The sequence below is a fragment of the Rhinolophus ferrumequinum genome, chromosome 18 (assembly GCF_004115265.2).
Source record: "Rhinolophus ferrumequinum isolate MPI-CBG mRhiFer1 chromosome 18, mRhiFer1_v1.p, whole genome shotgun sequence".
NCBI classification, from domain to species: Eukaryota; Metazoa; Chordata; class Mammalia; order Chiroptera; family Rhinolophidae; genus Rhinolophus; species Rhinolophus ferrumequinum.
Window position 1 is genome coordinate 29,270,268 of NC_046301.1, and position 16,243 is coordinate 29,286,510.

The 16,243-nt window shown below is 38.1% G+C and overlaps 1 protein-coding gene across 1 annotated transcript in view; it reads left to right on the plus strand.

Moving 5' to 3' along the window:
* The window catches only part of ELP3 (elongator acetyltransferase complex subunit 3), a 78,339-nt gene that overhangs the window by 40,308 nt on the left and 21,788 nt on the right, over positions 1-16,243 (plus strand). Inside the window, 6 exon segments of the mRNA XM_033134628.1 lie at positions 636-829; positions 11,525-11,615; positions 14,260-14,325; positions 15,961-15,990; positions 15,992-16,160; positions 16,163-16,188. Of these exon segments, the coding sequence (XP_032990519.1) occupies positions 636-829; positions 11,525-11,615; positions 14,260-14,325; positions 15,961-15,990; positions 15,992-16,160; positions 16,163-16,188 (576 nt within the window).

A 16,243-nucleotide genomic window follows, 5' to 3' on the forward strand; every position in this document is an offset into this window, starting at 1 on the left:
ACACTTTGTCTGCAAAGGGCCATATGGCAAACATTTTAGGTTTTACAGGCCAGATGATGATGTCTCACAACTTTTTAGAAGTTGAAACAACTGAGTATATTCCATTAGTAAAGGATATAGTCTAGAGGTGAAGGCAGACATCGAATAAATTGTCAGTATGCTGATGTTAAGAAAGTGGTAATATAGAATTCAGTAGGCTTTTTTTTTTTTTCCTTCAGTGAGGTAGTTTGTATTTGAAGGTCAGGAAGGCCTCTGAAGAACTGACATTCAAGCTGAGGCCTGAAGATTAGCTAGATGAAGAAAAATTGATGAACTTTTCCAGGCAAAGGAAGGTGCGTTTGCAGAGGCAGAAAGGCAAGGTGGTGAGGGTGGCAAGAGATGCGACTGCAGCGGTAGACAGGCTCGATTAAGGAGGGCTTCGTAATTCAGCACACACTTGTGCTGTGCTCCGGTTTTTACAGAGGTTATAAAAACAATGACTTTCCGTCCTGTCTGCATCCCCTCCATTGGTGGACAGGAAAGGCAGTCTAAGGACCAGGTAGGTATGTGAGAGGCTGGCCCAGCTTTGAAACTTCACCATGGCTAATCTCTGCATAAATAATTGAGAAGTCATTTCCTGTTCTCTATGTTCACAGGAGTTTTTTGAGAACCCTGCTTTTCGTCCTGATGGTTTGAAACTCTACCCGACCCTGGTGATCCGTGGAACTGGGCTTTATGAGCTGTGGAAATCAGGAAGATATAAGAGTTATTCTCCTAGTGACCTGATCGAATTGGTGGCTCGGATCCTTGCCCTGGTGCCTCCATGGACTCGAGTGTACCGAGTACAGAGGTAGTGTGTTATCTTCTATGCCAGAAATAATCAGTGACTGGTCTCCTTACAATTTCTGATGAGAACAGTCTGATTCAAAATTGAGGGGTCTGAATTTTTTTTAATTAAAAATGGGACAGCTGGAATGCTGCCTGTAAAAGAGGATGGAAACGAAAGGACAGCACGTCCAGCACTTGGCCAGTATCGTACTATTCCTGGATTTCTCGCTCCCTTCACTTCTGAGCCAGGAGATGGAGTTAGGATGGTAAATAGGCATGATGTTTAGTTCCAGGAGCTTATGATCCAGGTCAGGATTTCCTTTCCAGGTCTCCTTCAATCCAGGCACAGTCATGTGTGGGCAGTAGGAATGTCGCCATGTGTCTGTTATCCTCATTCTAGAGCCTCTACAGATAAAACAGAGTAGGAACAATCGTTCTTTATAGATGTAGATGTGAATGTGGAGGAAGAGTGACATATTCCTGATGGCATGAAGGAAATCATCTGAACTCTTTTTTTTTTTTTTTTGTGGGAGAGAGAAACTAAGATATCATTTGCAATCATGGCCTTTTTTCCTTTTTTTACTGTAAATATAACATTAAGAAAAATCTTGAAGCCATAAAGTTACCTATTTACCTACAATCCTAAAAAAACCATTCCCGTATTTGCTGGTCGTCAAAGCACATTTCCACCACCCTGCCAAAACCTGCCTGGATTCCAGTATTACAGATACAGTCATCCCCCTTGTCTGTGGGGAATACATTCCATGACCCCCAGTGGATGCCTTAAACGTGGATAGTACTGAACTCTGTAGGTATTATGTTTTTACCTATACATACGTACCTATGGTAAAGTTTAATTTATAAATTAGGCACAGTAAGTGATTAACAACAATACTAATAATACAATAAAACAGTTATAACAATACACTGACAAAAGTTATGTGAATGTGGCATTAAGTAAAATAAGGGTTGCTTGAACACAAGCGCTGCTGCGATATGACAGTTGATCTGCTAACTGAGATGCCTGCTGAGTGACTGATGAGTGTGTAGCATACGCGTATGCATTGTGGATACACCAAAGGGATGATTCAAGTCCTTGGTAGGATGGAGCGGGACGGTGCGAGATTCATCTCACAATTTAAAACTTAGGAATTTTTTATTTCTGGAATTTTCTGTTTCATATTTTGGACTGAGGTTGACCGCAGGTACCTGTGGAAAGAGAAACCGCGGATAAGGGGGGGACTACTGGACAAGGCCAAGAGGTGACTAGCAGATGCGTATACAATCTACTGCTGCGACTAATATCCACAGAGCACAAAAATTGTGATTATTAATAATAAAAACAATGACTACTGCAAACAAGCAGAATTATCAACTAAAGGAAAATTGCCAAGGATATAAAATAATGGAGTTTCTTAAAGGTCCAAGGACATTTATACCATACTTCTGCTACAACGTATTGATTTCTTAAAGTTTTAAAATTGTTGGCTCAACTTAAGGATCTAAATGGCCAAAATGATGTTTTTTAAAACACACTTAAAAATAATAAAGAGATAATGAATGGAAAATTCAGTGCTCAAAATTGTTTGCATTGTCTTTCCCCCTTTTCAGCCTTTCTGGGATAATTGACTCCAAAAGACATGAGGAGGTACTAAACAATGCAGGCATCTCAGCAGGAGAAATAGGGGGCTGCAGGGACCCAGCGGGTGAGAAAGGTGTCCTGTGGAGCAGGCAGTGGTGCGGTGTAGGCTGTTGAATGTGGTAAAATGGGCATTCTCCCGAGGGCTGATCTGGGACAGGAAGCCAGAGTTGAGCAAGGTAAGGGGAGTGTCTCTGAGAGGGTGCAAAGAGGAGGATGGCAACAAAAGACTGGTTACTAGCAGGGGGGTGATCTAATAAGTAAATAATAGTAAGGATAATGGGAGCTAGGGTTTTTTTGTTATCTGTAAAGGGAATTACTAATGTGAAAAGGAGAAAATCAGAATGTACTCTGTGGTGTTTTGGAACAGGAGATAGTGTGTGTGTCTCCTTTTCACCGTCTATGTAATGCCGCCTTTTTTACATCTCTGTGCTGTTCGTTGGTGATGTTACTGTTTAAAATAGCCGCAAGTGTAGTAAGGGAGCGTTGTGTAGTGTTTCTGAAGTGCAGGCAGGCTATGATGTGCCTTACGGAGACAGTACGTGTTAGGTAAGCTTCATGTAGCCGCGAGTTACAGCACCATCGCCGTGAGGTCAGTGTCAATGAATCAGCAATGTGTCTGTAAGTTGTCCTTACACAGAAACACATGTAAAGCAAGTTGTGGATCGATCAGTTGATGAAAATGTTGTGACCAAAAAAACAAAACCAGAAAGAAACAAAATGTTGTAACCAGACGCACACAGGAACCTAACTCTGTATTTCCTCTAGAAGCAGTATTATGATAGTCACTAATTCAGTGTTCATGGCCACTTGGTAGAACATAACTACCGCCGATAATGAGAATTGACTGTACATTGTTTCAAAGTACCTCCCACAATGTACTTATTAATCACAAAGTGGAGAGCATAACTTGACCATGGAGAAGCCTGGCAGCTGATCAAGGTGAGTATCATCAGTAATAGTACATAGCACAGTTGGGTGCCACTTGGTAGTGTGCATTGAAAACACAGCGTCACCTCTGTGGTACCCAACCAGAACTCCGTAATCTGAATCTAATCAAGAGGAAACATCAGATCAACCAAAATTGAGGAGCTTTCTAAAAAATTACTGGCCTGTAATCTTCAAATGTAGGAGGATCAAGGAAAGAGTTCCATTTTGAAAGAGACCAAAGAGACATGACAACTTAGTACAACCCAAGGTTCTCACTGGATCCTTTTGCTACAGAGGACATTATTGAGACACTGGTGAAGCTAGAATGGAGTCTAGGATTAGACAGTAGTAAAGTCTCAGTTATTAATTTCCTGATTTTGATGGTTATATTACGATTATGTAAGAGAATATCCTTGTCGTAGGAAATACTTAGCATTCTACAGGTATTGGGACATCTAGTTCCCAATTTAATTTCAAATAGTTCAGAAAAATAGTTATTTGTACCTCACTCGAGACTTTTTCTGTAACTTTGAGATTGTTTCAAAAAATTTAAATTAATACAATAGAAAACAAAGATGCAACCAGTAGCATTAACAAAGGCAAAAGAAAAAGATGGTTTGCATCTAACTGCCTTGGGCAACCAGAGACCAGTGAAGAGACTGCTTCCCAGCAGCAGGGCATGGCGGCAGACACCACGGTGTGTGGGTCTCAGCCGACTGACAGCAGTGCTCTCAGCTGAAAGTGCCTGAGGCCCTCACCTGGCCGCTGTTACTCCTCAGGGGCCATGTTCTTACTGGACCAGCCCTCATGCTTCCTGTTACGACTGCAGGACACAGTTCAGTAGAAACCTTCAGGGAACTTTGAGGAACAAGATTTATTACTCACAGGACTTGGAGGGTATCCAGCAAGCCTGAGGGGTACACAGCAGGTTTGGTGGGGAGAGAGTGGGGTATTTACGGGTTTGTGGAGTCGCAGTTCATTGGCTAACTTAAAGCATAACAGTGGGAAATAGGATGAGAAAATGGGGTCACTCAAATGGTCAGTTATCTAGGTTACCCAGAGCTTTCTGAAAGAGGGGACTTCATGGGACGGAGGGGCAGGGAAACAGCCTAATTCCTTGTCTGGTTGTTTTGCTGGTAGCTGTGCATACAGCTAGCAATATGTTTATTCGGGATAGAAGTCTTCTGAAATGGATGGCAATCAAAAACTTAATGTCAAGCACTAATACCACAGTCAAAAAACCTGACTGTCAGGCACGTACACTAAAGGGCAGACATACAACAGTGAAGATGATACCTCCCAGCATGGCAACAAATACCACAGAGTAGATGGAAAGTTCACAGCCACAGACACCATAGTTTTCTTACCAAAAATAATACGACACAGGTCACACAGGCAATCAGGTGAGGAATTTACATTCTCCCTCTTCATTTTCAGCTTTAAACTTCTTGCTGCTCTAACCAGTCAATCAAAAGCAACAGAGGCATTGCTGTAACCTTAAAAGCTTAATTTTATAGACGTGATGAAATATCACTATGGACATTATCCTGGCCTACCACCAACTGAGAAAATAAGGACTTGGAGAAAACAAGAGCAGCCAATACGGTCTCTGTAGAAAAATTGTAAAGAGTCATGACAGGAAGAATTAAGAACATGTATATTATGCAATCAAAAGTATGATAAAGGCAGGATAATGGATAACCAACATGAGTAACCTCTCTGTTGCCCGTTCTCCTATCAGGACCCCATACCACTCTCTGGAGAATCGGCCAGTAGAAGAGTCCCCGGGCTCTAATTCCAGGAGGCCCAAACTGTCAGTTATATTTCTCTATCAATAAATACATCACTCAAAGGGTTTATGCCGGACAGTGTCCAGGTGGATGCAGGCTTAAGACTTTGAAGTGACACTGTTATGTTATGGTGTGAGATGTGTGGGTGAGTTAGAACCTAATGGAATACATACTTTAAAACAAGAAGTAAAATCTCTTTAAAAATATAGAATTAGTAATGTCCTCAGTGAGTCTGACAGTTCGTTGTTTGAAGATAGTGATGACTCAGTTCCTAACAGAATAAATGCCTTTGGTGGAGGGTCATCTGGAGTCTAGCTGTGATGTCAGGTTTTCATATTTTGAGACTGGTAATTTACTTAACTTTGAATGTGATTATTTTCTAGGTTTTTTAGTAAAACGATTAAAATGTTTACAGTCTTTTCCACTTTATTTTTACATTATTTTAAGTTTTTATACAACTATGATATTGTTATACAAGATTCCATTAGATTCTGTTTTTTGTTTTGTTTTGTTTTTAATAGCTTACTGGGGACTAATGTTATAAATAATACAGCATTTGTTTTTCTGTAAGCATGGGCAGAATTCCTTCAAATATATTGTGTTACTACTTATGTTTTGCATTGGCTACCTGCATAGGATTTCATTCAAATTAATTTTATTTTGCTACTTGGGTTCCACCCACTTTTATTTTCTTTGTATATACTGCGTAAAACAATTCAAATTTATTTGATATTGACTTGCTTTTTGTTAACAGTAGTCATTTAAATTCTAGAGTAGGCTTTTGTACTGCTAAGGGGTGTGGTGTAATGTGTTTCTGCTGCGTACCACCACCGTTCCTTAATCCCAATACATTTCTCTTTGATCATGTGGTTTTACACTTTTTTCGAACAGAGTTTGTAGAATGTTATTAATTACCCAGAACTTACATTTTCTTCTTAATTTCCAGCTATATAGTGTTATATTTATGAACAAAATAATATTTTCCCTATAAAGCTACTTTAAAATCAATTTCAATATATGTATTAAAAACAGGCTTAGATTATTTTTCCAAAAATTTCCTTGTATAATCGGGATGCATCTTTACACAGCAGTACATTTTATACTGGCAAATATGCTGTTTGCATTTTTTTGTTCCATTTCTTGTTAAAAACTTAAAATAATCTTCATAGCTATCATTTAAATGGCAGCATGGTAGTCTAGCATTTTCATTTGTCTTATTCAGTAAACTGCTCTCTAATATTGGACATTTAGGTTGCTTCTAGGTTTCTTCTTAAAATTTTTAAATCATTATCCTGGCCTCCATGACAGCTAAAATTCATGTACAGAGAACTTTCACTTAAGTTGAAGTAATCTGTTAGAGCAGTATGATCTAGAAGACTTACTCATGATAAAAGATCTAAGCATTTTATTATTATTATTACTGGAACAAGGGAAGTATAAATGAATGTTTTAGTTTTTGCTACAGATATTTGATACAGTTTTCCAAAAGAATTATACCAGTTTAGAGGAAATAAGTAGTTACTTGTTTTATCACAGCCTCTATAGATGTGGATGATTGTTTACCCCGGGGATATTAATTTGCATTTCCCTAGTTAAAGTGTGGATTAACATTTTTTTCTATGTAACCAATTATTTGTGTTTCTTCTTATATCAGTTGTCTGTTTATATATAATGTGTCAGTCGTGGATTTGTATCATAAAGGAGATAGTGCTTTTTATTGAGATAGTAAAAAAAAACACACAAAAAAACTTCTTAAGTTTTACCTTTACCTTTCAGGGGCCTTTTGAATTATCTCCTCTCTCCTGCACAGAAAAGGTGACTAGGAAACCAAAAAGCCATGTACAGGTTCCAATAGTACCTTTAACACTTAATAACAATTTGGTAGCTGTACTCTGGTAAAACAGCTTCATATCTATGAATCGGTGCAAGAGAAAGCCAGCTGTTTAGACACTAGTGTTAAGTGGCTGAAAACCTGATTTGGGAAAAGGGAATCACAGAGTTCGACTCTGCATTGTTTCTTCCAGCCTCAGCTTTAAACTTTTAAAGCAGTTCTGAGAATGTAGAAAACTGAGATTAGTCTAATTTGGAAGCAGTCAGTTATGTCTTGCTAGGAAGAAACCATTGGCAAAGGAGAAAAGCCTCTTCCCAGAATGTTTAATGTGGGCAGTTTTAATAATTATAGTTTATTTGTTTATGTTTTAAATCAGAGGAAAGGAAAATCGCATGTGTCTTTGTGTTCTTTGCCTTTAGAAAACCTGGTTATTTCTACCTATGACAGCTTCTACCAATATATAGGCAATAAACTTAGTGTTGACTGGTGAATCTAATATACATGGAGAAGATTTTAGGAATTATTTTTTAGACAGGTATCAGAAGGGCGGTACAGACGAAGGAAAGTAGGAGGGAATATGTTTCAAGTGAAAATGGCAATATTTTACACACGCCTTTTTTTATACTATATTTTACTAATAGATTACTTGATATTTTTAATTCGCAATTTCCCCCACCCTACCCTCTTTTTTTTCCTTGACTAGCTTACACTTTTAATTTTATGACAGTTGAGTTAATAACATCTTACCGGGTGTTCTTATGAAGCAGCATCCTAATAGATGAGTTTGAATTTCAGGCCTGAAGGGTACAGGCGATGATTAAATGTAAAATTCTGTTCAGACACATGACAGAGCCACATGAAACTGCCGCCGCCCTCGGGCTATTTGACGGCTGTCTGCCTTGATGTGATATTTAAATCACTGCAAAGCATTAAAATAGGAATATCAATTTGTAACCAAAACAGGCTTCTGAAGCACGAGAAACTTCAGACCTAAAAACCTATGTAATTTTAATCACTGTCACCCCAATAAATTTAATTTAAAAAAAAACTAGACATACCTTGAAAGATTTTTGATGAGCAAATTGCAAGTATTAGCACCTCTAACTTAAAATGTTACCTGCTAAAATAGAAAACTGAATACTGTGAAATGTAGTCTGTCTTCAAGCAGAGAAAATGAAACTAGATTGAAAAATTGAGAAGCCTAAAAACAATTTTGGCTCCTACCTAGTGGGATGTAGCAAGTTCAAATGGTCAGTAATCTCATCTGCATTTTGAACTCCTAGAAGACTGTAACAATGGCTTTTTATATATTCCTGATTGCTTAATACACTACTTTGTACATAGATGTTCAGCATATATAGAATTATCTTCCTTCATTTTCAGTGGGAAAGACTTTATCACAGAAAGTATAGTGCCACATTTCTGTTCCTTAATGAGGAAAAACCCATCTGGTATATTCTAGACATGTCACTGCCAAAGACCATTAAAACCGTGTTGCATTTTTAGTGACAGATACAAATTTTAGGACATTTATGAACTCTCAGCACCATTATAAAGCCCTGTACTACCCGTTCCTCACTGATTTGTGCTTTTATGTCATCAGAGCCACCTCCGGGACAGGCAACCTGTGTAGTCTCATAGGGCTCCTACTTGGCTCGATGCTCTGCTCTCACCACCTTGAGATTATTGGTCTTTTTTTAACAAGAGGCCCCTGTTCTCATTTTGCATTGGGCCCCACAAATTATTGGCTGGCCCTGCTGGTAATTCTTTCTGTCATATAATTCTACTTAACAACACTATGTGATAAAACCTATTCCTTAGAGAGTTTACTTCCATTGCAAATTTTAATGTCTTTGAAAAGTACTGGTTCATTATTAAAATATTTGTAGAGCTCATCTTCCTTTCCCTTCCGACCTTCCCATCACCAGTGGAGTCAGTGCCATGGAGGCGTTGCCAGCAGGATGCCTGGCACCTGAAGAAATGGAGAGTGAAGGTAGGGAGTGCAGAGGTGGCAGCTACAGTAGTTGCGAGACTGGTTACATTGAACAAGTAAGTTATTTGATTTAGCAAATAAGTAAATGTACTAAAGATAAGAGAGCCAGATGTCTGAAGGGCTTTACAAACATTGAAAGGTGGAAAGCTGAAAAAAATATTGAGGCACTGGATGAGAATTATAATTATCAGCAGGAATTTATGGGCTTTTTAATTTATATAAATTGTTCCATATATGTGTTTATCTGTCACGTAATTAATACTAACAAACAGTGGTTGCCATTGATGTTTATCGTGGCACCCATGTGGTGTGGTATACGTGTACGTACGTTTCCTGGTTGTGTGCACTGAGATGTGACACCTCAGTAGTAATGAGCACAGCAAATGCCAATCTGGCTTTCTGAATCCCACTCTTCACTAAACAGAATCAGGGCTGCTTGGGGAAAGGCCAATTCCAGGGCTGGGGCAGCAAACATAAAAGGTAAACTTGGAACATCTTGTTGCCAGAAAGTAAGGAAATATTCAAAGAATGATGGAGACGTGTCACAGGGACCCAGAAACTAGCCTGAACTCACGCCCACTCGCCAAATGTAACGTAAGCAACAAAAGAATGTGTTACTATCAGATTACAACATTGAATAAAATAGGAATCCATGAGTTCATCAATAAATGCATAAATAAATAGGGACGAGGGGAAAGCTCTTCCTGATGACACAAGCTTAACTGGTACTTGCAGACGGGATGATAGAAATAGATGACCACCATTTGACGACCATGGTAGGGAAGGTGGTACAGAAAGGAGTCCCTGGGGGATGCTAGCCTGGTAGTTGGAGGCTTGAGGAGGGAGGAGGGGATATTGATGTGAGACCGTGTGCTTGTTTCTGCTCTCATACGTACAGTGTCCTCACAGTCTATTTAATAACACGATTTTTACATTTTTGGCATTTTGTTGATTTTGCTGTTGATTTTGGCATTTTTGTTTGTTTGCATAGTGCTGGGGTGCTGTCTGTCTCGGTTTCTAAGCACAAGACGACTGTGATGTGCCTTATGAAGAAAATACCTGGTTAACTAAGTTTCACTGAGGCATACATTTTAATGCTGCTGACCACAAGTGCAGTATTAATGAATCGATTATAGTAAATAAAGTGCCTTTAGTGTGTTTCTCACAAATAAACCAGGTTATGTATTCATCAGTTGAAAAGGTTTCAGGAACCTCACCCTGCATTTTTCCCTAGGATCAATGCTTCAGTGTTCATTGCACCTTTACAGATCATAACTGCCACGAATAACAAGAATTGAATGTATTGGCCATGTAATGGTACTAACAAAGGTTGCCATTGATTTTATTAGATTAATTTTATATCATGTGGAACAATGTTCTAAAGTTTAAATTGTGAAAGTACATACATATATTTGAGTTATTTATAAAATATTTCAGGGTTAAAAAATGCCATTGAGAAGAATAACTTTTCCTATGTTGCTCTCACTTTGAATTCCCTGGTGTGTTGTCTTAAAGAATTTTGGCCTATCATTCATTGCTTTATAGTGTCTTTATGGAAACTAGGGGCTTCCAGAGCCTAATAGTGTCTAGTTTTTTAATGCTGATTGATTGGCTTTTGAGACTTTTGAGCAAGTGAGAAATATCTTATTAAAATCAATGGATAAAGTAGCTAATTGTATATATTTAACATTTGAAGGGATAAGTACAAAGAGAAGGAAAAGACTCAAGTTGATTCAAAAGCAAAAATGAGAAAGCAAGATCATTGATGTATTCTTCATCTTTCTCCTAATCAACCAAATATTAGACAAAACAAATTGGGGACTTGTCTTTAGTAGAAAGCAGATGTGCTGAGCATATTCTCCAGGTTTTTTTTTAAACTGCTTTATGTTTCGATACTGATTTTGTCTAGAAGAGAGTGATCAAGGCTACCAAAATGCAACTCATAACTTCAACTTTTGATTGCAGTCTCCTGGATGCCTAGCACTTTATATTGATGCCAGGAAATAAATAAATTTTATCTCCTCTCATCTTTAGGCAAGCTGTTATTCTTCTAATGCAAAGTCAGTTCTAATTTAGATTTTTGGGAAACAGGGAAAAGTTTATTCTTTGAGACCAGTTGTTGACTAAGCCAGTCTTTTGATTACTTGTCATTCAGCAGCTGTAACAAAATAGATGTTGTTTAAAAAAAAAGTTTTCTTGTTTTGTTTAGTGCAAATGCCTCTTCAGCCAAAAATCATTACTAATGGTTATTGGACATTTGTTTTGCACTTTATAATCTTATGAAGTGATTTTCATCAGGTGTTTCTCCCCACCTGAGTGGCAGGTGAAAATCATAATTTCATAGATGGGAAAACTGAGGGATAGAGACGCTCCGGACCTTGCTTCCTGGGTAGAATATTCCATCTCTGCTTTTCTGGTCTGCATTGTAGGCTTTTTGTTTTTTATTGTTCTCTTTTTCCTTTCTTTAATATTCCTACTGTACTGCTGTAGAGAATGATTTATGTTTTGAAACAGCTGATCTTTTTCTCCTGCAGAGATATTCCAATGCCCTTAGTCAGCTCAGGAGTAGAGCATGGTAATTTGAGGGAGCTGGCATTTGCAAGAATGAAAGACCTTGGAATACAGGTAAGAGTCTGACTGTAACTATTGAGATCAAAGTAATCTGAAACACAAAAAACACTTTGATACGATCACACTTACAGACTTACAAGTTTCGTCAAAAGCTCTCTTATATTGAAGGCGTTCTTATCGTGTAACGTGTTGAAGTTGAAGCTGGTGTTGCAAAGGCTGATCTCATCCCTTACACCCCTTCTGCTTTCTTCTAAAAGAGTGTAGATTTGTTGATTTAATGGTTGCTTTTTCTATCCAGTCAGATGGCCAACTATGTGCTTAACTCCCTTTTTCAAAATACCTTTTTCTTTGAAGTATTCTTGACTAATGGTTAATGGTTATAGAAGAATACAAGAATACAACGTTTGAAGAATAAGGATTCATGCGTGAAATCATTACAAACAATGCTCTTACCACATACACCAGTCTCCCTCGTCCCACTCCACCCCATGTCTATTCAGTCACTTATTTATCTGACACACACATTCCTTTCTGCTGGCCCTGGAAGTACAAACAGCCCAGGAATCTGCAATTTAAGTCTCAGTAGAGGATTCTTGAATCACTATAAGATTTGAAACTCAGTGCCCTAGAAACTACTTCTTAGAACTACTAAAGAGAAAGGGCCAGGAGTGGTGTCTAGCCTGAGCACCACTGGGCTCTGCCTTCAGGGATTCTGATTGACTGGGTCTGGCGGAGTCAGATGTTCTCACACAAGAGAAACATGGACAACACTTCGCAGGGCATTGTTTGGAGGACTGTCTATTGTGTTTGTGGACTTACCCAAGACATTTTATTCTCTTGGTCAAATTATTATGGAAAAAATTTTTCAGAAAATTGTCCAAAGTGGATTTCGTGAACATTACTGGTTTATTGTACCTCCCCCTCCCCCAAAAAACATTTTAAATTCTAGAAAACCAGCTAATGTATTTATAGTAATTAATAGCACCAAACAAGATGTGTGCCTGCTCTGCTTCCTAGCCTCCAGCCGTCCTTGATGTATCTCCATCTCCTCTCTCCTCTGATAATACCATTGCCAAAGTGACTGGCCTGGCCTGGGTATCCTGGTACCTCCTTACCCAGCTGTTGTCTTTAACCTGTACCCCTCAGATACCTTGATACCCTCCCAGGAAACTGGGATTGTATCTAAAGACTGGATTCAGGCATAGCCCACAGACATCTAGTTCACATAGGCAGTGTCTTTACCAGAAAATAAGCACACACCAATCTCTGCCTTTTAAAAAGCACCCTCTCACTCCAAAAAGAAAAAAGAAGCATGCAAGCGTTCTTTAAGAGCATGTAACTAGAGTGCTTTCACATGCGAGCTACTACCATGTTTCCCCGAAAATAAGACCTAGCCAGACCATCAGCTCTAATGCGTCTTTTGGACCAAAAATGAATATAAAATAAGACCGGGTCTTATTTTACTATATGTAAGACTAGGTCTTATATAATATGATATAATATAATATAATATAATATAATACTGGGTCTTACATTAATTTTTGCTCAAAAGATGCATTGGCGCTGATTATCTGGCTAGGTCTTATTTTCGGGGAAGAACGGTATATAGAACTGCTATAGTTAAAGACAACGTATAAATGTAATAGACTTATCATTACAGAGACTTGTGATCCTAGTTTGCTATACATTTTTGAACTCATGGAATCCACATCAGCGAAGCATTATTATCTTGGACTGGTTCCTGGAGCATGGAAATAATGAGCTCTTATTTTTCTCATGGAATTCTATACGGTATATATTATAGCAATCCTTCCTAAACACACTATTGGTAGTACAGCTTACATGACATCATCAAATTTCCTAGAGTGATCTTTTCTCACTGGTGGAAAATGTTAGAATCCTGAAAATTATTTTTACAGTTCTATAGGGAAAATATACCATAGAACATATAATGGAATACTGTGAAGATTTTGTAATTAATAAACGTCAGGCTGTGTAACAGGCATGCTGGATTGTGGAATAGGAATGAGAGTTGCGTCACATATGCACCATGCGGACCAGGCATTGCATCCATATCATCTGCAGGCAGCTCTGTGCCTCCCAGGGACACTAAAGAGCCATTCGTGACTGTGGTTCAGATTGTATAATAAATGGATCTAGGTCCTTCCTTTCTTTCTTTCCTTCCTCCTGCCTCCCATCCTTTCTTCCACAGTGTCCTTCTCTGCAAAAAACAGCAATCTTCTGCATCCCTCTTTTGACATTTCTATAATGACACAAATATGGTGATGCTAAAAATATGAACTGCCATAAAAATGAAGGTTTTTAAAAGTTATGAATTGCTTTTTACTCTCTGTGTACGTAATTTTTGATTGCACTTTCGGATACAGTTATGCCCCCTGGTAAAACTATTACCGATTTTAGGATGTATGCTCTTTACTTCTAATATTATATTATATATTGACCTCTTTTGAATTCTAAACTTATTTTAAAAGCAATACTTACTACTAATTTCATATATTTCCATTCTATTTTCCCCATGAGATTTATTAAAGATGACTTCATTTTAAATGCAGTTCTTTAATCTCAATGTAAATTATGTCCAAACTTAATTTTGAGCACAGGGTTTGATGGAGGAGATAAAATTGAATTAGTTACCAGTTTTATAATTGTTTCCCCTCCCCCACCTCTTTTTTGGCAGTGTCGAGATGTGAGAACCAGAGAGGTTGGGATTCAAGAAATTCATCACAAAGTACGACCATACCAGGTTAGTTTCTTCACTTTATACAGAGATTGGATCCTGTTCATAATTTTTTTTTTTGTCAAGCCTGGACCTACAACTTACCAGTGGGCCTGAGCCCTAGAAGTTAATGAGTAAACTCAGAGTAAAGAGTAATTGTGATCAGATACAGATATCAAGCCAGGAAAACCCGACAGGAGGGTGGCTGAATTCTAGAAGAGCCAGTTTAGGAAAAGCAAGTCTGAACTTCATTCTAGATCAGCATTGTTCAATAGAACTTTCTACCGTGTTGGAAATGTTCTATAATCTATGCCATCCAATATGGTATCAGCCATCAGTCACATGTGACTATTAAGCACTTGAAAGGTGGCTAGTGCAACTGAGGAACTGAGTTTTTAATTTTATTTCATTTTAATTCAAATGAAAGAGGCATGTGTAACTAGTGGCTACCTTCAAGTAGAGCTGGATGTGATCTGCTTATCTCTGTGTACAACTGTTAAATTATTGCCATTCGTGGTAATCAAATGAATAGATCGGCCCTTACCAAACTGACAGGGATTCCACAAAACTTAAGCCTAATGCCCAAAGGCATTCATTGTTCATAATGAATTAACTTCTCTCCTATATATCTATAATGTCTAGCTGTGTGCAGAATTTTCTGTGGGATTTAGCTCTTGTGGAAATCCATTTGAGAAAAGGTAGGATAAATGAGATCTGTGTTGCTATTTCTGTTCTCAAAACACATTGTTTAATATTTTTCACATTGGACCTTTTGAGGGAAAAAGTAAACCCGAGCACAGTTAATCATTTTGCCAGATTCTTGTGCAATCCCATTATTTAGCAAACTGTAAATTGAAAAGGCAGGTAAGTGTTAATCTGAATTGTTCACCTCACTATGGGTACAGTCTGCCCATTTTCAGAATGGACCTGGGTTGACATGTCCTCATATGTAGGCTTGGCTTTTCTGGTGGTATGTATGCATATTGTTAATACGCATATAAATATAATTTTGCTTATATTTATGCAAGTACAAGGGCCACTTGAACAATGAGTTGACAAATTAAAAGCCTAGGTAGATTGCTACCACAAAAGCCTCCCCCAAAAGCCACTCTCCAGTGATTGGGTTTTCATTAGTTTTAAGATCATAACTAGGCCTGGTGTTTTAGAGGCCCTGTGGATGGCCATCAAGGAACAAGTAACCCGTGACAATTTTTTACCCAAAAAGTAGTTTTTTTAGTGGAGGACGTAAGGACTAGAAAAATGAAACCATTGAGGGACCTGAGGGCTCCCAAGAGCTATATATGTGATGTAGTAGTGTGTAATTTTATCTGGAGACTCGCCATGGAGCATCAAAGATTTGATGCATAGAAGCATTTACTGAGCCAGATCTTTGTAAGAATCTCAAGGTTAATGAAGTTCAAATATTTATAAAACTGTAAAATTATTTTCCTTTATAATAAATAGTTCATGAACAAGGCATGAATTCTTATTTAATTGATGGTATTCGAGAGTAGACAAGTAAAAAGAAACATAATTCATGAGTACTCATTCTTTATCCCTAATTGTGGATGTCAGCCTAAACAAATACATATAATTATAAAAATGAACTTTGTTCTCTAATCTAAAAAAAAAAAATGTGTTTTGTTTTTTTTTATTACACAGGTTGAATTGGTAAGGAGAGATTATGTTGCAAAATGGTGGCTGGGAAACATTCTTATCCTACGAAGACCCAGATCAAGACATTTTGATTGGCCTCCTGCGATTACGAAAGTGTTCGGAGGAAACCTTCCGTTTTGAATTGGTTGGAGGTGTTTCCATAGTCCGAGAGCTGCACGTGTACGGAAGTGTGGTCCCTGTGAGCAGTCGGATCCTACTAAATTTCAGCATCAGGTGTCCTGTATTCTGTTTCTTTTTGACTATAATTAAGAAATTGCCCAAAGGAGGG